Source organism: Salvelinus namaycush, chromosome 5 (assembly GCF_016432855.1).
Source record: "Salvelinus namaycush isolate Seneca chromosome 5, SaNama_1.0, whole genome shotgun sequence".
NCBI lineage: Eukaryota > Metazoa > Chordata > Actinopteri > Salmoniformes > Salmonidae > Salvelinus > Salvelinus namaycush.
This window is the reverse complement of record NC_052311.1, coordinates 16,112,918-16,133,882: the sequence shown is the minus strand read 5'-3', so window position 1 is coordinate 16,133,882 and position 20,965 is coordinate 16,112,918. Positions and strand designations below refer to the sequence as shown.

Sequence of the window (20,965 nt, the reverse complement as noted above, 5' to 3'; positions counted from 1 at the left end):
GAGGCCTGCTGGTGATGAGTGTGGATAGCAAGGCTAGCCGAGGAGCCTCTCACACCCAAGGCTGTCATCTGTAGGAGAGGAAGGCTGATACTAGCCAGCAGGGTAGAAACAATTATGAAGAATACAATGGAAAAATAATCTGTCTAATCTGTGTTCTGAACAGAGAGCTAAAGAGAGAAACTGAGTCGAAGCAGAGTCTACTCACAAGAGACAAAAGACAGAGAAACCCTAACCTTTAACCCCCATCAAGCTGAGTTTGCTGTTCATAGTCCCATTTAGACAGGGTAAAAAAATCATCCAACTGTCATTCCCCTTCTTGTACTTCACAAAAATTACCTAGTCAGGGTATAAAATATGACGAAAGAACATTTCTAAGGGGGACGAGTCGACTTTGACTAAATCGTATTGGCTTATTGATTTCAGAACCACCAACTGCCAATGATATAAAGCTTGTAGGTATCATCGTCCTTGAAACTTGAAAGGCTCAGAATTCCTACTTCTGGATGATCAGACACAAAGTCGGGAGAGACCAGGAGTCGGGTGACGGGGATGGCAGAGTATCCATGCTATCTCTTAGGCTCCAGGCTACCAGTCCGTGTCCTTGTCATGTTTTATTCATCCCCCAACGTATTATGGTGTCTTCCGACTGAAACAGAGATCCAAATCTGCTCCAGCAGAAATATTTAATATCACACCTACTTTCCTCCATCTGCTTAGACACATAAAGAGAGGGTAAGAGAGAGGGGGAGGGACAGAGCTGGGAGGAAGGGAGAAAGAGAGAAACAGAGAGAAACAGACAGAGGCAGAGAGAACAGGAATGAGAGAGAGAGCGAGAGAGAGAGAGAGAGAGAGAGAGAGAGTAGAGAGAGAGAGAGCGAAAAGAGAGAGGGATAGGCTTCCCAGGCATCTTCAGAAGACAGCCATTCTGGATTATTAAAAATGAAGCTTTCAAAGAGTTCTCTGCTTGAAAAAGTTGCATGCATCAATTATCTGGCAGAGAGTTAGAGCAGCAGTGTGTGATGGAGAGTGACTTGGAGCGGCTTGTCACATTGCTGAACACAGCAGAGCTACAGAAAGGTCCTCGGCTAGCTGTGACATTTGAAGCTGGTGGATTGTAAAAACTCCCAGTGTGTTTGTCAGAAAATAACAAAAAAGACCACGCTGACTGGTTCCCAGCCCCCCAAGGCCTCTAGGCACAACATTCTGCCTGTCTCAATGTCATTCAGTAATAGGGCACAGAGATCTCTATTGCTATTTGCCATGTCTGAATAACTGTGCCGTCTGAAATAATCAATAGCGTTTTCACCACCATTACACTGTTTATGAGAAAGATAAAAAGGCAGTCGGTCAAAACGATAAGCTATAAACAACCCGGCTGGGACAGAGTCGGAGAGAGAAAGTAATCCAAGTCCAAATCGAAACCAGGAAGTTAGGGGAAATAACTTCCAACAAATCTCTCTTAAACTTCCTGTAACTACAATAAATGTCTCACTTGAAGTTTTACGGTTGTGAACATTTCAAAATGATTATCCTCTCATTTATCTTCCATTTCTATGTTTGAAAAAGTCTGAATAAAAATCCATGTTAGCCATCCAGGGTTGTTAAATGTTTTAATAGCATGACTAGTGTGGTGAAAAAAAGGGCCTCCTCATGAATGTATGTGTGATTCTGTGTGCCAGTCCTATCAACTGTCTGCTCTACAAAGCCAGTGGACCTGAGATCCCTACATCACCACGACACTGGCGGCAGGCGGCCAGCTCTCTGCTCGTCACCCCACAGAGCTGAGCTACACCCAACAGCCACCACAGTGATGAACACAATGACATAATAGGGATTCGCACAGGAACTGCCAGGCTTTGATGTAACTGTGACTATTTCTACTGCTACTACTAGGGTGACGACTATAACTACTAATAGTACTACTTATACCTTGGTTCAAATATATATATTTTTTTACGTAGCTATCTGAAAATAATGTGCTGTACTACATTGACTAATACTGTAGTACTGTAACTATTAGCCTACAACTATGACTACTATTATTAGCAATCATCATCACAATGATATCAATAATACATATATGAATATTGAACAAAACATATGAATATGGATGCTATACCACACTGTTGTTCGCTATTAAATAGAGACAGGATAAAACACATGCGAAGCATGTGATTTCTTCTCAGTGATAAAGATGCATCTCCCATCCCCTGCAGTTAGACTCAATGTGAGGTACAGTTCAATGCTTCAACCCTCACACATGCTACACACCCCTCAACACACACACACACACTTGCGCACACACACACATATACTCTCTCTCAAACACACACACACACCCAGACACATAAACACATAGCCCCCCTCCCCCCACACACTCTCTCTAACACACTCTCAATCTCTCTCTGTCTGTCTCTCTGTCTGTCTCTCTCTCTCTCTCTCTCTCTCTAGAAGTGACAGAAGAAGTGGCGTACCTTTGTTCATGTCAATCAGCTGCTTCTTCTTCTGCTGGCGCTCCTGCTTCTCATGCTCCGCTTTCTCCTTGGCCAGTCGGGCTCTCTTGATCTTCTCCTCCATCTCCCTCTTCTTGTGGTTGTCCTTCACGGCTTCCTGTAGAGGGAATGGACACACAGGCATGAGGACACATGTTCTACTATAGAAGGTAACTACATACAGTGTCTTGTCTTGAGACTCTTATTGCTTCTCCATTGTCTTGTTTGTATGCCTGACTAATGTCGATGACCTAAGAGTGCATATTGCACGTACACAGTGTGGAGTGTATTGTGAGTCTTCACGACAAAGATGGTGGGGAACAGAGTGTGGCACTGCAGTGAACCAGTCTCCCAATGCAGGAGAGAGAGAGAAGAGAAAGGAGAGAGATATCACTCTGCCCTCTTCACTGGCGAGAATGTCACCAAGGTGTCAGGGAAGGGAAGGAGAGTGAGGAGGAAACAGAAAACAGTGGGGGGTATCTCCTGTTGCACAGGGCTGTTCTGACACCAGGGGAGAGAAAGGGGGGAAGAAGACACTACCACACGAGCTTTGGAGCCCACAAAGGTTCTCTCACCCCAGGCATGTGGCGCAGGCATGACATACCTCTTCCTGGAATGTGTGTGAGTGTGCGTGACTGGGTGCATGTGTAAATGTGCATGCATGTATGTGACTGTTCAGACATTTGTGGATTTGCAAGTGTGTGTTTGTGCATGTCTGCTTGCAAGTGTGTGTGAGTGCCTTCTTGCGTCCCTTGTCCTCCTCTGTGGTCTGATATAATGAGCGTTGACAGACAAACATCCCCTCCCCGACTAAGACTCAGGTATTAGGGTGATTGTGTGGAAGGAACAAGTAGCTCATCATGCCTGTCAAAAGTGGGGCCTTGGCTCCCAAGTCCAAGGACAAGAGCCCCCACTGTCACTGTCTCCTTGTGAGATGACAATGATGAAGAGACAGAGAGTGAGGGGGCGGGGGGTGGAGAGAGAGAAGGAGGAGAACAAGTCACACACAGGCAAAGATAAAGAGAGACATATAGAGAATAAATAATGGCGAGGAAGAGAAAGAATGAGAAAGAGAGAGAGACACAGAGAGAGAAAGAGAGAGAGACACAGAGAGAGACAGAGAGAGACACAGAGAGAGAGGGAGACAGAGAGAGAGCGAGAGAGACAGAGAGAGAGAGAGAGAGAGAGAGAGAGACAGAGACAGAGACAGAGACAGAGACAGAGACAGAGAGAGGGAGAGAGAGAGGGCGAGAGAGAGAGAGAGAGAGAGACAGAGACAGAGACAGAGAGAGAGAGAGCGGGCGGGGGGGTGGAGAAAGAGAAGGAAGAGAAAAAGTCACACACAGGCATAGATAAAGAGATACATATGGAGAAGGAATAATGGAGAGAGAGAGACAGAGAGAGAGAGACGGAGAGAGAGAGAGAGAGAGAGATACAGAGACAGAGACAGAGAGAGAGAGAGAGAGAGAGAGAGAGACAGAGAGAGAGAGAGAGACAGAGAGAGAGAGAGAGAGAGAGAGAGAGAGAGAGAGAGAGAGAGAGAGAGAGAGAGAGAGAGATAGATAGATAGATAGATAGATAGATAGATAGATAGATAGATAGATAGATAGATAGATAGATAGATAGATAGATAGATAGATAGATAGATAGATAGAGAGATAGAGAGATGGAGATAGAGAGACGGAGAGAGAAAGTGAGAGAGAGAGAAAGAGAGAGACGGAGAGAGAGAGAGAGAGAGAGAGAGAGAGAGAGAGAGAGAGAGAGAGAGAGAGAGAGAGGGCAGGGGGGTGGAGAAAGAGAAGGAGGAGAAAAACTCACAAAGGCAAAGATAAAAGATACATATAGAAGGAATAATGGAGAGGGAGAGTGACAGAGAGTGAGACACCTTCCTGGACAAAACGTTCCACTGTAATAGTGAAGGTGTAAACTTGGCAGTAGAAAATCTTAACAGTATATTTGACCTCTCAGCTTCCCTATCAAATCTAAAAATAGAATCTCAAATAGAAAACCAAAGAAAATGAACAACGACAAATGGTTTGATGAAGAATGCTAAAATCTAAGAAAGAAATTGAGAAACCTGTCCAACCAAAAACATAGAGACCCGGAAAACATGAGTCTACGCCTTCACTATGGTGAATCACTAAAACTATACAGAAATACACTACGCAAAAGAAGGAACAGCACGTCAGAAATCAGCTCAGTGTAATTGAAGAATTCATTGACGCTAACCACTTCTGGAAAAATTGGAAAACACTAAAACAACAACACAAAGAATGATCTATCTAAAATGGAGATGTATGGGTAAACCACTTCTCCAATCTGTTTGACTCCACAACAAAGAACAAACAGCAAAAACATATACATAATCAATTACAAATCTTAGAATCAACTATTAAAGACTACCAGAACCCTAATTACCTTGAATGAACTACTGGACAAAATAAAAACCCTCCATGTCACGTTCTGATCTTAGTTCTTTTGTTATTTCTTTGTTTTATGGTCAGGGCGTGAGTTGGGTGGGTTATCTATGTTTGTTTTTCTATGTTGGGTTTTTCGTTTGGCCTGATATGGTTCTCAATCAGAGGCAGGTGTTAGTCATTGTCTCTGAATGGGAACCATATTTAGGGAGCTTGTTTTCTATTGTGTTTTGTGGGTGGTTGTCTTCCGTGTCTGTGTGTTCCACACGGAACTGTTTAGGTTTGTTATTTCACGTGGCGTTTATTGTTTTGTTTCTGTGTTCGTTTGTTTCAATAAAATATATTATGGACACATACCACGCTGCGCATTGGTCCGACATTTCTTACTCCTCCTTAGATGAGGAGGCTGGAGCACAGGCTGGAGAGTATCGCCGCCCAAAGGCTGAGCTGGAGGCAGCGAAAGCGGAGAGGCGGTGGTATGAGGAGGCTGCACGTAGCGCGGCTGGAAGCCAGAGAGGCAGCCTCAAAAATGTATTGGGGGTGGCACACAGGGGGTGTGGCTAAGCCAGGTAGGAGACATGAGCCAACTCCCCGTGCTTACTTTGGAGAGAGAGGGACCGGGCAGGCACCGTGTTATGCCGTGAGGCGCACGGTGTCCCCGTTGAGCAGGCATAGCCCGGTGTGGTACATAGCAGTGCCTCGTATCGGCCGGGCTAGAGTGGGCATCGAGCCAGGTGCCATGAAGCCGGCTCAACGCATCTGGTCTCCAGTGCGTCTCCTCGGGCCGGGGTACATGGCACCAGCCCTACGCATGGTGTCCCCGGTTCGCCAGCACAGCTTGGCTACGGGGAGCATTCAGCCAGGTAGGGTTGGGCAGGTTCGGTGCTCAAGACCTGCAGTGCGCCTCCATGGTCCGGTCTATCCGGTGCCACCTCCACGCACCAGCCCTCTGATGGCAGCCCCCCGCACCAGGCTGTCTCTCTGTCTCCTCACTACAGGTGCTCCCGCCTGCTCAGCGCTGCCAGAGTCTCCCGTCTGTCCAGCGCCGCCAGAGTCTCCCGTTTATCCAGCGCCGCCAGGGTCTCCCGTCTGTCCAGCGCCGTCTGAGCCGCCTGTCTGTCCAGCGCCGTCTGAGCCGCCCGTCTGTCCAGCGCCGTCTGAGCCGCCCGTCTGTCCAGCGCCGTCTTAGCCGCCCGTCTGTCCAGCGCCGCCAGAGCCGTCCGTCTGTCCTGAGCCGTCAGAGCCGCCCGTCTGTCAGGAGCCGCCAGAGCCGTCCGTCAGTCAGGAGCCGCCAGAGCCAGATATTTGGCCCTGAACAGAGAGTACACAGTGGCAGAATACCTGACCACTGTGACTGACCCAAACTTAAGGAAAGCTTTGACTATGTACAAACTCAGTGAGCATAGCCTTGCTATTAAGAAAGGCCGCCGTAGGCAGACCTGGCTCTCAAGAGAAGACAGGCTATGTGCACACTGCCCACAAAATGAGGTGGAAACTGAGCTGCACTTCCTAACCACCTGCCCAATGTATGACCATATTAGACACATATTTCCCCCAGATTACACAGACCCACAAAGAATTAGAAAACAAACCCAATTTTGATATACCCTCATATCTAATGGGTGAAATACCACTGTGTGCCATCACAGCAGCAAGATTTGTGACCTGTTGTCACAAGAAAATGTCAACCAGTGAAAAACAAACACCATTGTAAATACAACCCATATTTATGCTTATTTATTTTCCCTTTTGTACTTTAACCATTTGTACATGTGTAATGTTTACTGTTCATTTTTATTGTTTATTTCACTTTTGTATATTATCTACTCCACTTGCTTTGGCAATGTTAACATATGTTTCCCATGCCAATAAAGACCTTAAATTGAAATGAAAATTGAATTGAATGGAATGGAGAGAGAGGGGAGGAGATAGAGAGGGCAAGGTAGAGAGGGAGAGAGAGAGAGATAGCGAGAGACAGGGTAATTGTGTTTAGAGAGAGTTAGAGAGGAAAAAACCCTAACTTAAAACTCTGTGTAATATTGGAACATCGCAGCCGCTTTTTATCTCCATATCAAATCATTTCTAGGTATCAATTAAGTACCTTACTGTGATTGTTTTACATTAAAATGGTCAAAAAGAAACAAAAAAAGCTTCTTAACAGAGAGCAATTGCTTAAGCAAAGAATTTGCTCAGACTGCCTGGGAGTGGTCTGAGTGGGGAGGGTAAAACTAAAAACTACAGTGTCTATCACATAAACCTGCTGTGTATTCTTAATTCTCACTATCCAAAAGATAATTAGCAAGCTAGCTCATAATGATAACGAGGCATTAAGTGATATCATCTTGCTGTAGAAAATGCATATAAAGAAGTTGCTTCATGTAGATAGCCACTAAGTCCCTTTTTAGGGGGTGACTACTGTATTACTACAGCCGTAGTTACCAGAATGGTCTCATCCATCCCCAAAATGGCTGACTTTGTGCAGCGACACTTTGTCACTCTCCATGGTCCTAAATGGTAATAGGCACTGCTGCTACCGGCACAAGAGGGATCGCGTGTGTGTGTGTGGTGTGTGTGTACATTTTCTTTTACCAGGACCCAATAGGGACAAGGGCTGCAGTGATACTGAGGCCTTCTCTCTGTTCTCTGCCCTGTGTTGTGGAGATGTAGAATTAGGAGCGCTCTGACCTCCTCACCTGGCTGGAGAATTTCAGAGACATTTTCTGAACATCCCCTGCACTGAGCATGGGCCAGAAGACATTCCCCTTTCAGGTTCTTCTTCAATTCAATCCAATTCAATAATTCATGACTTGTTTACTGCTCCCCCCTATCAGCTTCTGCTCCTATACATGCGTTTGCCCAGTCCAGAGACTGTTTGCTTGTCCGTAAATAGAATGCATGTTCAATACATTGCGTCATACCAAGTGGTATATGCTAGTGTGGATATTGGAACAGAGCTGTTTTAATTGCTCCTTTCTGTTGCACCACTGATTTCACACACACACACACACACACACACACACACACACACACACACACACACACACACACACACACACACACACACACACACACACACACACACACACACACACACACACACACACACACACACACACACACACACACACAAACAAATAGATGTTGTAGATTTGACAAACATGATCACTGTAGCACAACAGAACCTTGGGCTGCCTAAGTGTTTATCAGCCATCTGTTGCTGTACGTGCCAGCTTCTAATGAAATTGTGTCAGGAACTTATGAGGTACAAATACACTAACTTGGTAGTCTTTAAGACACAATACTATATTTTGTCTTTATTGAAGGGTTATCCTGAATAAATTGAAATCCTGTGACCAGTTTAGGTTGAATACTGCCTGCAGTGTGAATATCAGTGACTTAATCACTGAGAGCCAGTGTCTATGCAAATATATATTGGATAAACCTAGTGTGTGTGTGTGTTAGAGGATTACTGTAGCAGCTGTCGAGGAGGAAGCAGCAGTAACAGACAAAGTGTAGTGGGAGGAGAGGCATCATATTACCAGTACCATTATCATCACGATGACTCTTCATACTGTCAGTGTCAGGGCATGAGCATGCTTTTGAGATCGAGCCAATGGCCCTGAAAAGACGGACACACACACACAGAAACACACACTCGGTCACGCAAACATACACACACACACAACGTCACGCAAACACAACGACACGCACACACACACACTCTGGCCATTATGATTTGATCGCTAAGATTATGTGCTGATGCTCCTTCTTGCAACCCCACACCCATTAGTCTGGCTTTATTGGTCTTATTCAGTCAATTAACGACTAAGACTGTTAGCTCAACATCCACCTGCCCAGGCTTTGCTAACTTGTTTATACAGAGATCCTCCTCTCTGCTCTGAGTCAGGATTACACACACAGAGCTGGTTGACTGCATTTCACCCCCGACTCCATCTCCAAATATGGCAGCTGCATTGAAATAAAAAAAAATGTCAGGGTATTTCCACATATATGGACTTCCTGCGCCAAAATAAAATGATTTTTATTGGCCTCGTCAAGAGTAGAAAAAACCCATGGCTAATGGATTCTCTTATCTGTTGTAGTTAGCTCTATGAGGGCTGTCAGTCATTGCGTTTACTCAAATGCCTCATGTCGGTCGGCGTTGAATTAAGCAGAGGCTTTTTAGTCAAAGCAATTTAGAGGAAAGTAGCATTCCAATCAAGGTCTTTATTATCTGGGATGCCCCTGTGTGTAATGAATGTCTTACAAAGGCCAAACAACGCTCTGTGATACCGCCGAATGAATGTTTAGCCTCAATGACTCGAAGACCATACCATGAACATTTGCTGTGCATGTTGAATGGGTGTCAGCTTAAAATCAATTGGAAAGTTAAATGAGGTATCTGTTGTGAATATGAATTTCCTTAATGACCCCAACTGCCGACCAGTCACAATATCCATTTGCTGTATCACTATGGCTGGTTCAGAATGATATATACCCTCAGTGGCTGTAAGGTAAGTGATGGGTGATGCAAGGAACATACCGTTAGCGTAGCCTAAGGATAAATACCCTTCCCAAGACAGATTCACAATATCCCGCTAGGCTGCTACTGGCTAGCCAAGCTTAACATGGTGCAAAGGGTAAGGGCTGTTAGCTAGCATCTATAGTTGCAGAGGAAACGTCTACATTCTTTCAGTTTTACAGGTAGAAAAACAAACAACAACCAGACTGAATGCATCGATCACCAAACATTCCTGAAAGTTAGAAGCATTGAAGCATCTGTTAAATGAGTCTCCCGGCAAGAAAGGAAAACCAGACGATTGTTTATTTTATACACTAACAACACCCTCACTCTCTATCCCAACCCTCAACTCAACCCCCCACTTCCCCAGACCTCTCCTACTCCTTGGCATTGAAGTCTAAATCAGTAATAACTTATTCATAAAGAGCTATTTGCTTGAGAGAATCATTAATTTATTAGCGGACGTCTCCTTTTTAGAGGCTGCGCAACAGCAACTCCTTGGGGGAGCGCCGTGTCGAACGCTGGTACTCTTTGATCACGAGAATGAAAGTTAGTTATACATATGGGAAGGAGGGAGGGAGGGGTGGGGAGAGAGAGAGAGGAGAGAGAACAGAGAGAGAAGATACTCAGACAAGAAGACCTTGCCATTCACACTAATAGGTTTGGAAGACTTTGAGCGTATCTTCTGGACATCGTGTCATCATCCTGACACATTACATTTTTGGGGGCACCGGGAGGAGAGGGAGAGATGGAGGGAGAAAATAGTTAAATAAATGTTTAAGAGACTTCTTCCCGGGAGGTAGGGTCTCTGCTTTGTTCATCACCGTTTGAGTTTGTCTTGGTCCACAAATATCCCTCTTGAGCATTCTGGGCTTTTAATTTTTATGATGAATGTGTTTTCTGACATTTTATTTTAGACTCACCTCACATTCATTCCAATAAATGTCATATCTGTGTTTTTGAATAAACTGGAAAGATGTTACTGTTGTATCATTTACTCTGTACTACCTTCCTGGATACTTTCCTTGAGGTTTTGTGTTTATATACTGATGTCAACTGATCATGGTTTAGTTTTATTCCCTTGATAATCTAAATATATCCAAAGCAAGCAGTTTCTGTGTTCTTCGGAAATTAACAATACATGATTTTTGAGTGTTCTCAAAAAAAGATTGTCCCAGGAAATGTAGTCATACACATGATTTAGTTTATAACTGGGTCATTATAAGTAATTTGTCTCAATGTGGTCCTACTGTACATGACTTTGAATACCTTTCCTGGAACAACCATTTCTGAGAACAGAAAATTAAATAAAGTATTGTTCATTTCCAAAGAAACATATATACACTGCGTTGCCAAAAGTATGTGGACACCTGCTCGTCGAACATCTCATTCCAAAATCATGGGCATTAATATGGAATTGGTCCCCCTTTGCTGCTATAACAGCCTCCACTCTTCTGGGAAGTCTTTCCATTAGATATTGGAACATTGCTGAGGGGACTTGCTTCCATTCAGCCACAAGAGCATTAGTGAGGTCGCACTGATGTTAGGTGATTAAGACTGGCTCGCAATCAGAGTTCCAATTCATCCCAAAGGTTTTGGATGGGGTTGAGTTCAGGGCTCTGTACAGGCCAGTCAAGTTCCTCCTCACCGATCTCGACAAACCATTTTCTGTACGTACCTGGCTTTGTGCACGGGGGCATTGTCATGTTGAAACAGGAAAGGGCCTTCAAACTGTAACTAAGGGGCCTAGCCCAAACCATGAAAAACAGCCCCAGACCATTATTCCTCCTCCACCAAACTTGGCACTATGCATTCGGGCAGGTAGCCTTCACCTGATATCCTCCAAACCCAGATTTGTCCGTCAGACTGCCAGATGGTAAGGCGTGGTTCATCACTCCAGAGAACATGTTTCCACTGCTCCAGAGTCCAATGGCGGTGAGCTTTACACCACTCCAGCCAACGCTTGGCATTGTGCATGGTGATCTGAGGCTAGTGTGCGACTTCTCGGCCATGGAAACCCATTTCATAAAACTCCCGATGGACAATTCTTGTGCTGATGTTGCTTCCAGAGGCAGTTTGGAACTCGGCAGTGTTGCATCTGAGGACAGACAATATTTTACGCTCTACGCGCTTCAGCACTCGGCGGTCCCATTCTGTGTCCTACCACTTCGCAGCTGAGCCGTTGTTGCACCTAGACGTTTCCACTTCACAATAACAGCACATACAGTTGATCAGAGCAACTCTAGCAGGACAGACATTTGACAAACTGACTTGTTGGAAAAGTTGCATCCTATGACGGTGCCACGTTGAAAGTCACTGAGCTTTTCAGTAAGGCCATTCTACTACCAATGTTGGGCTATGGAGATTGCATGGCTGTGTGCTCGATGTTATGCACCTGTCAGCAACGGATGTGGCTGAAATAGCCGAATCTACTCATTTGAAGGGGTGTCCACATACTTTTGTATATATAGTGTATTTATATTATCAAGGTGGTAAAACCCTATTGCCACGATATAATTCTTAGTCATTGTATTCAGAGAAACCCGGATACTACTAACTAGCTCCTTGAAAACAGTGGGAGGTAATACATCTATTACACTTATGCAGAAATAATGTTTAGAATAGGAAGAGCCAGCCTCCACGGCTCCAAGCTCTTCAGAGTTTCAATAAGCCCAGACCTCAACAGACTTACCCCACCCCTCTACCTGCTTAAGACCTGCTTGACTCTTTGAAGCACCGAAGGCGGAGGTACTGTCTTTTCTTTCCGTGTCCATTTAAAGGGGATAAGAAGCTTCCAAAGTCTCTTTTATCAGTATGGAACTTACACGCTTCCATGATACATTATACATTCAGGCACAGGCTGCGTACCAAATGGTGCCATGGTCAAAAGTAGTGCACTATGAAAGGCATGGGGTTTCATTTGGGAAGCACCTACAGTTTATGTATGCTTTAATCTGTCCTATAAGCCCGCCCCTGTGTCATCAGGCTCCCAGGTCTGTCAGGCAAATGTATTTGTCAACTCTGGATGAAATAAGTTAATTCACCACCTAGTCTTAAAACGGGACCAACTTTCTTAGTTCTGAGATAGTAAAATGCATGAGCCAAGAATTTAATGGCATGAGATAGAAGTATGAAAGGATTGAGTGAAGCTTTCCTCCACTGCTGTTGGTATTTTTTTACATATTTCTTTAGTGCAGCATTTACCTGTGCTCTCTCTCAAGGAATAGAGAGACTTGACATGTGCTTCATGTGCTCTCTCTCAAGGAATAGAGAGACTTGACATGTGCTTCATGTGCTCTCTCTCAAGGAACAGAGAGACTTAACATGTGCTTCATGTTATGTTACTAAAGTCAATGTTGAGTTAAAGTACAGTAGGACTATGTCTTACTAAAGTCAATGTTGAGTTAAAGTACAGTAGGACTATGTCTTACTAAAGTCAATGTTGAGTTAAAATACAGTAGGACTATGTCTTACTAAAGTCAATGTTGAGTTAAAGTACAGTAGGACTATGTCTTACTAAAGTCAATGTTGAGTTAAAGTACAGTAGGACTATGTCTTACTAAAGTCAATGTTGAGTTAAAGTACAGTAGGACTATGTCTTACTAAAGTCAATGTTGAGTTAAAGTACAGTAGGACTATGTCTTACTAAAGTCAATGTTGAGTTAAAATACAGTTGGACTATGTCTTACTGAAGTCAATGTTGAGTTAAAGTACAGTAAGACTATGTCTTACTAAAGTCAATGTTGAGTTAAAGTACAGTAGGACTATGTCTTACTAAAGTCAATGTTGAGTTAAAATACAGTAGGACTATGTCTTACTGAAGTCAATGTTGAGTTAAAGTACAGTAAGACTATCTCTTACTGAAGTCAATGGGCACTAACGTACCTCAGCATCACATAAAGGTGACTCAACAGCAGAGCTGTAAATTAAACATTTTCATTGGTAACACTGGTGCTCCCAACTTAAAGAAAGGAGCACAACAAAATGTAGGAACATCAGAAAATAGTATTATTTCTAAATTGATTGAGATACAGCCCATATTGGGCCTATATGAATTCTAGCTACTTTTGAAGCACATGTTGTGCCATGGAAACTAATATGCAATCCTGTAATGACATGTTTATTATGAGAAACTGAAATGTTGATACAAAAACCTGTCATTGAAATTACAAAGTCATTGGTGGAATATCAGGTTTGTACATTGTGTACAAGCACTACTGACCTACTGAGATGCAATGCATTGAAACATTACATTAGTACTTTTGAATGTTCTGTCTGTTTAGTGTTCTGAAACAACCAGTAGCGGTGCGTGGTTAAAATCACTGGGGAAGCCCAAAAAACAAGGCATACATGTGTTGTGATAATTGTGCTGTTTTCTCTATAAATCCTGTTCGTTCATTCATATGCCTTGCGACTGTGATATATACCCTAAGGCCGAGACAATAAGAAGACACAGTGGAAGAATGAATTCAACCACACCTTTGTTTCATCACAAAACCGGAAAAGCAACTTCTGTTCGGTGAAGTCTACAAAGCATACGGCATGTAACAAATAGTTACATGCAACTGCCGCGCAACTCTCCTGGGACTGCCATACAGGAGAAATATCAGGCCACAGAGAGAAACACGATATTGAACTTCACTAGAATAGTGGTCACCAACCGGTCGATTGCAATCGACTGGTTGATCTCCAAGGCATTCCTAGTTGATCGCCAAACACTTTTGTAAAAACCCAACGATAAAGCATTATGTTCCTACTTTTTTTTTATTCATCTCGGGCTGTTGGAGGTAGGTGCACCCGATTCAAACTGTTGCCTTTTGAACCATTTCATGTATCTGAATGGTCAAACTCTGCCTTCCCGGCGGGCCCGGAGGACAAATCAAGTGCACTATAGGTCTACCGCTGGCCAATCGAATGGCTCAGATTAACGTGTTTGCAATAACGTAACAGGCATAAAAGAAAGCTACATCAAAGTTGATACTGTGAGATTTCAAAACGTTTAAAACCTTGACTAGAGAGAGACTGTCAACGAATACAGCAAAGAGCTGCTGTTTTTATGACTGAGTTCATGTTTAAGTTCTTACTGAGCCATGTCAACACTTTGTATTCAACCCTTTCATAAGCCCGTACTCTACACAGACTGGTTCGGCATTAGCAATCAGACTTGCAGTAGGCCTACAGTGCATTCGGGAAAGTATTCAGGCCCGCTTGACTTTTTCCACATTTTGTTACGTTATAGCCTTATTCTAAAAATAATTAAATAGAACAAATTCCCCATCAATCTGCACACAATACCTCAATGTTAAAGCGAAAACAGGTTAAAAAAACAAAACAGAAATACCTTATTTACATAAGCATTCTAACCCTTTACTATGAGACTCGAAATTGAGCTCAGGTGCATCCTGTTTCAATTGATCATCCTTGAGATGTTTCTACAACTTGATTGTTGTCCACCTGTGGTAAAATCAATTGATTGGACATGATTTGGAATGGTACACACCTGTCTATATAAGGTTCCACAGTTGACAGTGCATGTCAGAGCAAAAAACAAGCCATGAGGTCGAAGGAATTGTCCGTATAGCTCAGAGAAAGGATTGTGCTGAGGCCCAGATCTGGGGAAGGGTACCAAAAAATATCTGCGGCATTGAAAGTCCCCAAAAACACAGTGGCCTACATCATTCTTAAATGGAAGATGTTTGGAACCACCAAGACTTCCTAGAGCTGGCCGCCCAGTCCAACTGAGCAATCGGGGGAGAAGGGCCTTGGTCAGGGAGGTGACTAAGAACCCGATGGTCACTCTGACAGAGCTCCAGAGTTCCTCTGTGGAGATGGGCAAACCTTCCAGAAGGAAAACCATCTCTGCAGCACTCCACCAACCAGGCCTTTATGGTAGAGTGGCCAGACGAAAGCCACTCCTCAGTAAATGGCACATAACTGCCCGCTTGGAGTTTGCCAAAAGGCACCTACGGACTCTCAGACCATAATAAACAAGATTATCTGGTCTAATGAAACCAAGATTGAACTCTTTGTCCTGAATGCGAAGTGTCACATCTGGAGGAAACCTGGCACCATCCCTACAGTGAAACATGGTGGTGGCAGCATCATGCTGCGGAGATGTTTTTCAACGACAGGTACTGGGAGACTAGTCAGGATTGAGCGAAAGATGAATGAAGCAAAGTACAGAGAGATCCTTGATGAAATCCTGCTCCAGAGGGCTCAGGACCTCAGACTGAGGCGAAGGTTCACCTTCCAACAGGACACCGACCCTAAGCACACAGCCAAGACAATGCAGGAGTGGCTTCGGGACAAGTCTCTGAATGTCCTTGAGTGGCCCAGCCAGAGCCCAGACTTGAACTCAATCAAACATCTCTGGAGAGACCTGAAAGTAGCTGTGAAGCGACGGTCCCCATCCAACCTGACAGAGCTTGAAAGGATCTGCGGAGAAGAATGGGAGAAACTCCCCAAATACAGATGTGCCAAGTTTGTAGTGTCATACCCAAGAAGACTCAAGGCTGTAAACACTGCCAAAGGTGCTTCAACCGGGTCTGAATACTTATGTAAAAGTGATATTTCAATTTGTATTTTTTATACATTTGCAAAAAATCTATTTTAGAATAAGGCTGTAACGTAACAAAATGTTGAAAAAGTTGAGAGGTCTGAATACTTTCCGAATGCACTGTATATGCAAAAAGACCATTGCCATATATGGATTTACTTTGAACTGGACTGTGTTACAGTCGTGAGTAGATGGCCTTGTTTTGAGATCAAAGCGAGAGCTGCATGTAGCTACCTGTGCACATTTTGTTCATATCCTTTGCTAGTTAGTGATTTTTTAGCCCAGTTATAGATAATTTGTTGTTAGGAATAGGGGAGTGATTTTTTCCCACAAGAGTACAAAACATGTACATTTTCTTTGAAAAGCGAGTCAGGTAAAGAGCTTTTTTTTGTCTTAAAGGGGCAGTGTTGTATTTTGAGACAGGCTTGAATAAGCTAAGTAGTCAGAAAAATAATACATTGTATTTTGTAAAGTGGTTGCTTGCATCAAACAACACAACAACATTTTCAGTCACCTTCTTGTCTGAAGGACAAGTGGATAAACAGGTTAATGTCAAGCCCTGCATGTTTTTTTTTCTATATCATGGAATGTAGGCCTACAGTACATTGAACACCACACATTGGTTGCTACCGTAGGCAGAACAATAGAATAGCTATTTCCATGTTAAATGTTATGGAATGCATTTTCTCCATATTTTTTTCAATGTTAGACACTCTGTTAGGCCTACATTCTGATCAAATAGCCCACAGTTGCCTACTTTGCTGCTGCTGGAAGTTGCACAGAATTTTCAAAATGTTCTAGTTTTCGCTCAGCAGACCTGAAATTTGCTCAGTGCCGTAAAAAAATTATAGGGGACATTGGTTACATTACCTACATTTTTGAATCACTAAACAACAATTGATTTAGAACCACAGAGAGTTACCGCAAGTCGCAAAGCTAGCTAGCCACTGGAGAACAACAACAACGAGGTGCAACAATTCAAGTTGTTTCTGTCAATGGCGTATGCTCTCGATGCGATTTGATGGGAGTGACAACAAATCCAAACTGTCATACACTTTTTTTGGGTGCGCCAGGACCATTTATATTTGAGCTCACTCAGTTTAGCTCAACGCTGATTGGCTTTTAATTTATCATTTTTTCAATCAAGGGAGGCCAAATGCTCGCTGGCTTTCCTTGCATTCAATGCTACGGGTAGCAACAATGTCATAATCTTTTGGACCAGACAACATCAGATAGAATGCCTACACATACAGAGACACTGTGCAGGGCGCTGTTTCGCTTGCTCAGATGCTTTCTCCTGTGAGATACATTCAGCCTGTCGCGAATTTAAGGAAAATGATGAAACACAAAGACAAAAGATAAATGTTTTTTTTTTTTTTTTTCATGGTACATTTTTTGGGGAAGCCTGGCTTCCCTTGGCCTCCATGAATACACGCCATTGGAAACAATGGACTTTGACGTTAGTAGAGGAACCAGCATATTACTATAGCAGAGGCCCCCATGAATACACGCCATTGGAAACAATGGACTTTGATGTTAGTAGGGGAGCCAGCATATTACTATAGCAGAGGCCATAGAAATAACCGGGGAAAGGATGAATATTTTTGATGAAATCGATCGCCCATTGCCTAATATCAGAATTAAGATGGACCTGCCTATTCATATAGGTATCCGATACTAGAAATAAAAACCCAAATATTTCTTGAGCATCCACATAGGCCTAAATGATCAATGGCTTGCGCTTCACATTTACAACATTGATCATGCAATGGATGCATGCACTGTTGGGAGCTAAATTGGTGGCTATAACCTACCTACTTTGTTGGGTAATAATCACTGTTGAAAAATGTATCATAAACTAATTTACTAGAACATGACAGCCAGCCAAAGGTTAGCTACCTCCTTTTGAACTACTGATTGCTAGTTATTGATTTATTGAAATGACCGTCGTAGTAGTTGAAAGTTGGCTGTGTAGCTGAAAAGTCAGAGACGAAGGGCGTGCAAGTCTATTACAAGCGGCGCCCGGACCTTCAATCAGGAGAATGGCGCATTTCCATGTCCACCAGCTTTTTACAGTTTCTTTAATCGACATAACTGCATCTAGCCATTCTGCATATAACTGCATCAGTAGCTATCTATCTAGCCAAACTAGCGTGCTTTGTTAAATTTATTAGCAGTAGGACTGCATTTTGAGAGGTGCAAAATGCGTGCACCATAGCCCCGGTGCCCAGTGGTCCCATCGTGGGCTGCCAACTCCTCTCCGCCTTGTTTGTGCACTGTGCTGACCCTCCAATAATGACATGAATAAGACGTTTTCTAGGCTGAGACTATTTTGTCTAGGGCTTTTTGGAACAATTGTACAGTGAAGACTAATCATTACAACAATTATTATCTGGGTGATTTCTTTTGTCGCACGGTGCTCCCAAGATAAAAAAACAGGTCACATAGCAAAATAATTGGTCACACTTTAGAGCCCTGGTTCCAAGTGTGTGTGTGTGTGTTTCATGACCAATCAGGTAAGATAGAGACACATTTGAAGAAGCTATCTTTCAAATGGATTAAGCTACAAAATATTATGACCCCATCACTGAAATATAAGACTCTCAGGAACATGTATGTGTCTTCTGTTTCCTTCTACAATGTCCACAAACCACGCAGGATTCATTAGAACAGAGTGGACAAGACCAGGCACTAAATAAGACTTTCGGAAAGACGATCATACAAAATTATAGCCTGATGAACTTCCCAATACCTTCCCAATACCTTCTCCTGATGGTACAAAAGTACTGTCAGACTGATTTGTAATAGACTGTCATTACCCCAATTTAAAAAAGTGAACATCACTTTTTGTATACGTTGGGGTTGCAAAAATGTTTTGATATCAAAATGGGGTCGCAGGCCAAAAAAGTTTGGGAAAGCCTTGTGTACTCTATATTTGCTGTACTCACCACGAAGAGGGTACGGAAGGAGGCCAGGTCACCGAAGAAGTCCTCGACGCAGAGGACGTGGGGGTCGAAGGCGTAGTAGGTGCCCAGGCTCTCGTATAGCTTCTGCATGTTCTTGTGCATGGTGGACAGCTTCTCATATTGCTCCCGTGAATGTTTTGAGAAGCCGTGAGGGAAGGTATAGTCAAGGAAATAACATTTTGTTTGATCAATGGTACTGGTCAGACCTGGGTTTCAAATACCCTAAAAATAGATTAAAATTGTTTATCTGTGTCTGTTTGAGCTTGCCTTGCTCAATAAACCAATAAAAAAGTCCCACAACTGTAAACCGCACCCATCTGGCACTCCAGGCAAACGAGACTCAAAATTTCAAAAGTATTTGAAAATATTTTTCAAGTATTTGAACCCAGGTCTGGTACTGGTGCGACAACACGAAAATGATACTACATACTGTAACACTTTGTCACCATGCTGTGTGATGTTACACAACAATAGACAGTCATCATTGAGCTAGTTATCAAACCACCACCTCCTTTCATTCACTTGTTTGTAAACACACCCACCCACACTGAGAAGGCAAACCAAAAATGCTGGAAAAAAGCCATCGCTTTTCAGACAGGGAGAGGTCGGAGAAACTAATGTGTGTGTTTCAATAACCTCTCCAACTCACTTTGGAGTCATTGGCACAGTGGGCTAATAGCGCACAGCCCGGGAGTAATGGAAATGTATTTTGTAGTCGGCTGCGACACAGATGGCTGTTGGAATAGCTGATTGCAGTCATTGTTCTATTGTTTCTCCCAACAAGAGCGGGGTCGGTTTGTCTTGAACCGCGGCCCACGCCGCACTATGTAATTTACTGAGCAGATAAAGCACTTTCTACTGGGTGAATGGCTATTGACAGCTGCTGTCCATGCAGTATTATCCCAGAGGACCACATGGAGCCCAGACACTGGTCATAGACTCTGGTTGTTCTGCCACAAACACAGACGGACCCACACACAGTGTGACAGTGTGTGTGATGAGGTGAAAAGCACACCTCTATTGAACACACTGTGTAAAACAACTCACAGCAAGCATGGAAAGCCACACACATTCAAGCAGATACACAAAGCAGTGGGACAGGACACACACCACGGTGGTTTTCAACCCAACTCGCCTCAGCCTCAATGTTCAGGTCACTGTCAACAACACACAATCACACTGAGGCTAATTGGACAACACAGCATCAAACACCCCCACTGTTCTATCAATCACGTACATAACGTTCATCTATCTACCTGTATCTTCCGATCTATGCATTTCTGCATCTGTCCATGGCTGTCTAAAGCTGTCCAAGGCTGTCTATAGGCCTGTGGGCTAGGCTGTGGATCTATGGATGGGTTGGTGGGTATGTGGTCTATCAGGGGTTCTTTTGGGGGATCCTATGGGGGTGTGATGACAGATCTGGGGCCTTGCTGCATCTGTGTCCTGGCCGACGTTGGGTCCAGCTGAGCGAGGATGAAAGCAGGGCCGGCAGGAGGCCAGACAAGCTGGATTAGCTCTCAGCGGGTCAGTGTTTACCAGACCTCAACAGCAGCACTGGCAGTGACCAGCACTACAGCCCACACAGGCCTGGTGATGCTAGATTTATCTAGCTGATAGATGTCTTTATATCTCTCTTCATCCCCCTTCTCTCTTTCTGTCACACTGTCTATCTCGCTTACTCTCCCTTTCTCTCTCTCTGTCTGTCACTCACCATTTCTGTCTCTCTCTCTGTGTTCCTCTCTTTCTTTTTATCCATATTTTTCTCTCTCTCTTTCTTCCTCTCCCATCAGCTCCCTTTAAAGACCTAAGGACTTGGATGGAAGGGTGTTTACATCAAACCTTGTTTCCACACATCCAATCTCTCAAAGGCACCAACTTTCCACAAAGTTATACAGTGGTTCTACCTCTCGCCCATATTAAAGTCCTTCTAAACCACACTACAGTCCATCTTAACAACAATAAGGTCGTGTTCAACCACACTATGGTCCTGCTTAACCAATGTTTGTGAA

At 43.6% G+C, this 20,965-nt stretch overlaps 1 protein-coding gene across 5 annotated transcripts in view; it reads right to left on the bottom strand.

Moving 5' to 3' along the window:
- Positions 1–20,965, bottom strand: part of diaph2 (diaphanous-related formin 2) — a 700,846-nt gene that overhangs the window by 101,215 nt on the left and 578,666 nt on the right. For all 5 annotated transcript variants that reach the window (XM_038993651.1, XM_038993650.1, XM_038993653.1 and 2 more), the window contains 2 exons: positions 18,936–19,100; positions 2,475–2,610 (listed from right to left, as the gene is read on the bottom strand). In XM_038993651.1, the coding sequence (XP_038849579.1) occupies positions 2,475–2,610; positions 18,936–19,100 (301 nt within the window). The remainder of the gene's footprint in view (positions 1–2,474; positions 2,611–18,935; positions 19,101–20,965) is intronic.